General features: G+C 44.7%; 1 protein-coding gene across 1 annotated transcript; it reads right to left on the reverse strand.

Annotated features, from left to right (window-relative positions):
- Positions 1 to 4,565: 4,565 nt before the first annotated feature.
- Positions 4,566 to 5,690, reverse strand: LOC135704859 (uncharacterized protein K02A2.6-like). The gene has a single exon (XM_065226376.1). It carries the CDS (start codon positions 5,688 to 5,690, stop codon positions 4,566 to 4,568), a length of 1,125 nt encoding a protein of 374 aa, XP_065082448.1.
- Between the last annotated feature and the right edge of the window lie 334 nt (positions 5,691 to 6,024).

Genomic DNA, 6,024 nt, shown 5'->3' on the forward strand with positions numbered 1-6,024 from the left:
TCATGTTACTTGCAACTGAATTGCAACATGTTTTGCAACAATCATAAGTTGCAAAGAGACTCCACCTTCTACGCTTTTTAAGGTACAATGAAGTTTTATATGCGATGCGTTGTCCATAATTTGGACCTTCATTTAGTTACACTAAGGCTGTTGTTACTCGCTGAGCAACAAATGGTGTTGCTTGGGATAGCAACTAGAGTTTGGTATTCAGAACAAATTTTCATTCCACTCAAGGGGTGGTCACCTTACACTTATTTTGCGCCAACCTTTTTCTCAGTGTGCCTCAAGTGTGCCGCGCTGAACCAAGAGTGCCATGTCAGCGTACTGATTTTTTTGTATGTTTGGCAACCCGATATTTTGACAATTCAAATGTTTTTTATTTGTATAGATCAGTGCACGAAGATTTGCTCACCTCAGTAATCTGCGCGTGTGAACGAACATGACGTTCGTTTTTTTTCTCAGAGTTTTTTATGCTTATTTGATTTTTAATCCGGGTAACATTTTCGACGATTGGACACTTCAAAATGGTTCTACATAGGACGGGACTAGTTTATGTCGATCCTTATCAAGCGAACCGTCTTTGATTGGAATTACAATGCAACAATAGCACGGATGCTTCCTGTGGATTCATTTGGACTAACTTGGTGAGATCGTATCTGATTTTATCTATTTAAACTAAATTTACATGGTTCTCTTAAATTTGGCAAATTCTTATTGGAGTTTTCTCCACACATCCCATTTTTTGTGTATTTGAAATCATCATGGAACGCCAAATGTCTGCACATTTTTGAACATGTGGTGGAACACTCGGTGGAACATTACTGTAATTCATATATTGTCGTTCAAGTTGGACACTGGAAAACCCACACGCGACATTCGATTCTACCCTCGTTCTGCACGTCAAACACAACGTCGGACACAGTGCGCTGAATAGCGCATCATTGTGCGAATACAGCGCACTATGTCCGACGCTATGTCTAACGTACAGAACAAGAGTAAACTCAATTGGCGGGTGTGGGGTTTTCCGGTTTTCAACTGAAACGATAATATATTAAACGGATATTGGACGAGGGTTCGTGGATTTGCCTGTCCCTTGTCACGTGATTACAGATGGCCATCTAGTCGTTTTGTCATGCATTCAATGAAGCTGATTCACCCTGCTGCAACAAACCATCAGGCAGAACTTTACAACCGGTAAAGTATCTGCAGACATTGGTAATCCTTGCACTGATGGTGGGTTCCATTCCCATCACATCATTGCACGTAGATTTGCTACACTCTTCGCTCACCCGTAAATTTTGACAGTTTTGGATGGTTTGTTTTGGCTCCCATTCTATGCCATCTCTTTTACTCTGAGACAAAATGATTGGAGCCAAAAAGTGCACTGCTCTATATCAAACCGTACGAGCTGTCGAAGACAATAGTCACATCAACGCCAGATCAACAGAATGGGCAGCCCTCAAGAATACTGCTGCTACATAGCACTCGGATCAGCCCAGTTCCGTCTCCCGTATATCGCAGTGCGATGAAGATTTGATCCACGGAGAGTACAGCAAACATTACACGCTGGTGAGGAACATTGGGAATGTCATGGATCTCCATATCAAGCTTACCCAACAAACAATTTTAGCTGCAGACTAGCTTATACAGGAAAAAATCAGCTGTATAAGCTAATGTGCAGCTAAAATTGTTAGTTGGGATTGACTTCGGATTGGCGACGTTCGTACAGGAAGGGCAACTTTTTTTGCACGACCGAGTACTGCAGTCCGGAAGTGTTGGTAGGCAACCGCTACTGCTACCCTGGACTGGAAATGTAGGCTCTCTGTGTGACACTGTACGTCTTGTTATTTTTCGAGAACCCATTCGTGGACGTTGAGGAAATCCGTTGACAAGAATCCCAAAACTCGGATCACCATCCAGGAGCTACTGAAGGCGGAATGGCTGACGCAGGAAATCAATTCGTCACAGTTCAATTTTTTTTTTCCAAAATCACCCCCTGCTAACCGTATGAAATCAATCCAAAGAAGTGCTACGTAGATGCAAATATCTGCTCCAGCCAGACTGGACTGTCCACGTCGCCGCACAGCCTTTCGATATTAGATGGTGTCAAGTCAATTCGTACTCTCTTCGGGCCCAAGCTAATCGATGCGCCCCTCGAAACAAAGGAAAATCCACGAACCCCTCATTTTATCTGTCAAACTTTCATAGGGAATCAAAACAAACATAGTGTAGTACTGGAATTTATACTAGAATGGGGTGCGTTAATCGATTTGCTTGGGACCAATAGGCTAAATAGTCAAGTAGTGAGCCAATTTAAAATCGTTAGTTTCCACTATAAAGGGTGATACCAACAATCAATACGAAACTAACGATTTTAAATTGGCTCACCACTTTAGTAGCCTATTGGTCCCAAGCAAACGATTAACGTACCCTATTCTAGTTGAAATTCTATTACTACACTATGTTTGTTTTGATTCGCTATGAAAGTTTGACAGATAACATCAGGGGTGTGTGGATTCATGCAGAACATGCAGGGGTGAGTGAAATAGCTTGGGACTGCTTGGGACCGTTGTTCTGGTACTGAGTGACCAAAAATAATAATGATTTTCTTCGGGACCCAGTGGTCTTAGAGTTACCTCTATGGTGATACGGTCAAAATTTGGTCAATATCAACTTGACGTATTTCTTTCAATTTTGCATTTAAAAAACCTGAACACCCCTCATTTTGAAGGTGTGTGTGTGTAGATTGTTGCTCCTATTTTGATTTTGGAATTCACTCTTCAGTTGTCAAAATGCCGTCCAAGCAAGAAGAGCAGCGTATCAAAATTTTGCTCGCGCATCGCGAAAATCCGAGCTACTCGCACGCAAAGTTGGCAAAATCGCTAAAAGTTGCCAAATCAACCGTTACAAATGTAATTAAAGTCTTTGGGGAACGTTTGTCGACAGCCAGGAAGTCTGGATCGGGGGGAAATCGAAAACCGGAAGCCGCTGAGACGACAAAGAGAGTTGCCGGTAGTTTCAAGCGAAACCCTAACCTCTCTCTCCGAGATGCCGCAAATAAGCTGGGTGTATCGTCTACAACCGTGCATCGAGCCAAAAAACGAGCCGGACTATCGACTTACAAGAAGGTAGTGACTCCAAATCGCGATGATAAACAAAATACGACGGCCAACGGCCGACTACAAGCAGCTTCCGGGACAGGAGTTTTATACGGCAAAAGGAAGGGGAAAGGTAGCAGATGTTTTCAAGCACATGAAACTGTCAAAGTTCGCAAAGAAATATCTGGTTTGGCAAGCCATCTGTACCTGTGGCTTGAAAAGTAGCATTTTCATAGCTTCCGGGACTGTCAACCAAGAAATTTACGTGAAAGAGTATTTGAATAAACGTCTGCTGCCTTTCCTGAAGAAACACGGTTGTTCCGTACTGTTTTGGCCGGATTTGGCATCTTGCCATTACGGTAAAAAGGCCATGGAGTGGTACGCCGCCAACAACGTGCAGGTGGTTCCCAAGGACAAGAACCCTCCCAACACGCCAGAGCTCCGCCCAATTGAGAAATACTGGGCTATTGTCAAGCGGAACCTAAAGAAGACCAAAAAAACTGCTAAGGGCGAGCAACAGTTCAAGGCAAACTGGCTTTCTGCGGCGAAGAAGGTGGACAAGGTGGCTGTACAAAATCTGATGGCAGGGGTCAAGCGTAAGGCCCGGCAATTCGGATTTGGAAAAGCGGAAGCCTAACTGAATATTTTTCCTGAATTTTATACTAATTGAACTTGAAAAAGAAATTTAATTTGATTTTTTAAATAAACGATTTCACCGATTTACACGCGTTTTCCCTTGACCAAATTTTGACCGTATCACCCTTTATTGTACTATAGATTCCATAGGTAAGCGGAGGAAAAGTATAATGTAGCCAAAAAAACTGTCAGTTAGTATAGCCAAACGAGCATGACATCATCATGGTGTTGTTTGAGGGAGAAGTGTTGTAATATTTTGAGCACAAAACGCATTCCACACTCCACATTTCGATGTATTTCATGGTCAACGCAAGAAGAAAATATAAAGCAAACCATTCCTCGACACATTTTTGCAAAGACTTGCATTTCATTTTGAAGTTTTACGCACGAAACAAAACAAAACTGCAAAACGAAGAGCTCTATGATGGCTTGAACTTTTTTCACGGATGCCAGAAAGATCATATATTTTTCATAGTTGCCAAAACAACTTTTTGTGCCTCCAACTTTTATCTATGGAATCTATAGTATCTATAGTATTACGACGCGTTGTTCAGAGGTGGCCGTGATAGTTGATCACTGTAAAATAACATTAACGCGCCCGTAAACGATAAAACTACATTTATTAAAATACGCGACTATCGTGGTAAAAGGTTATAACTAGACAATCAAAAGGACAACCTAAATTTAGGACGGTATCCGGTTATGCTGGCGATGACGTCTATCGTATGACAGCACAGCTGTCAACGATGAGCCCAGCAGGAAAGCGATGGAACGTTATGGCACAGGCAGTGTTCCCAGCGCTTCTGTTTCGGTTGCCCCAACATCTCCCCTCTAGAACCGATGATACAGGTTGAACCTCTGGGGCGGTCTTCTAAGTCTTGAAGAACGCCTTGATAGCTGTACTTTTGGCTGCACCGTTGGTGTGCTTGCAGCAGCCGATTCGAAGCTGGAAGATGTGGTACTCGAAGACGAGGACGATGACGACATGTCCGTACTGGTTGCCGGACTAGTAGGTGGAGACAACGTTGGCGTTCGAATAATGTCGCTTGCAGTCGTAGTTGCTGGATTCCACGTATCGAATAGAGCTTGCAGAGGAAGTTGCTTATGGTTCGATGACTGGCTGGATCCAGGACCTTGATTCGAGCAGACTGACGTTCTACTCCTCAGCTGGTTCAGGTGCGATCGGACTAAGCGACGACTATCGGTCAACACGTTGTACATCACTCGTCCAACTTTTTCGATAACCGTTCCAGGAACCCAGTTCCAGGTGTTCTTGGTGTAGATCTTGGCGTAGACGAGATCACTTTGACTGAAGGACCTCATACTGGACTTCTTCAGGTCGACCGGTGACAATTCCGGCGGTGGACGTTCTGGTGATGGACGTAGCAGTTCGAGACAGGTGCGTAAACGTCGTCCGAACATGATCTCCGACGAGCATAGACCTTCTGGCGCTGACCGGTTAGGTGTGCTTCGGTAGGCCAGCAAGAACGTATCCAAGGCTTCATCGGTCGAACTTCTCCCCTCTTGGCCGTTTGATTGTGGGTGAAACGGTGCAGTTGTTACGTGGTCGATTCCATTCGTCTTGCAGAACTGAGCGAATTCCGAGCTTGTGAATCGGGTGCCATTATCTGACACCAACGTTTCCGGCATCCCCAGGCGCGCAAAGATACTGCGAAGGATGCTGATCGTTGCAGACGCCGTGATGCGACGTGTACGGATGACTTCCGGCCATTTCGAAAATGAATCCACGGCGAGAAGATAGTAGTCGCCGTCGATAGGACCGGCGTAGTCCACATGAACACGTTGCCAAGGATGTGTAGGCTTGGGCCAGGGCACAGGGGTCGCTGCTGCTGGAAACTTTGCTGTCAAGGCGCATGGTGAACACGCCTTCACGTAATCGGCAATCTCGCTATCGAGCGATGGCCAATAAACGTAGCTGCGGGACAGTGCCTTCATCCGCTGGATTCCGGGATGCCCCCGGTGGAGTTCTTCGAGGCATCGCTTGCGTAGAGGAGACGGAATAACAAGCCTTTCGCCGAAGAGAATGCAGCCCTGTACCGTGGTGAGTGATTCACGACGAAGGTGAAAGCGAAGAAGTTTTCGATCAGCGTCACTGGCCAGGGAATTTGGCCAGCCTTCCCTAATAAAAATGTTATGGTTAATTTGCTTAACGACGTGTTCGGGGTATCATCCAAACCATTTGTGGAATAGTTCAATCATTTGGATAATCGTTCGTTTATGGTAATTTTTTATTAGGGTTCCTGGACGTATCGGTGGACCTTCTTGAGCA

This window comes from Ochlerotatus camptorhynchus, unplaced genomic scaffold (assembly GCF_037179485.1).
Source record: "Ochlerotatus camptorhynchus isolate MF236.1 unplaced genomic scaffold, CSIRO-AGI_Acam_v1.1 ptg000022l, whole genome shotgun sequence".
In the NCBI taxonomy this organism is placed as follows: Eukaryota; Metazoa; Arthropoda; class Insecta; order Diptera; family Culicidae; genus Ochlerotatus; species Ochlerotatus camptorhynchus.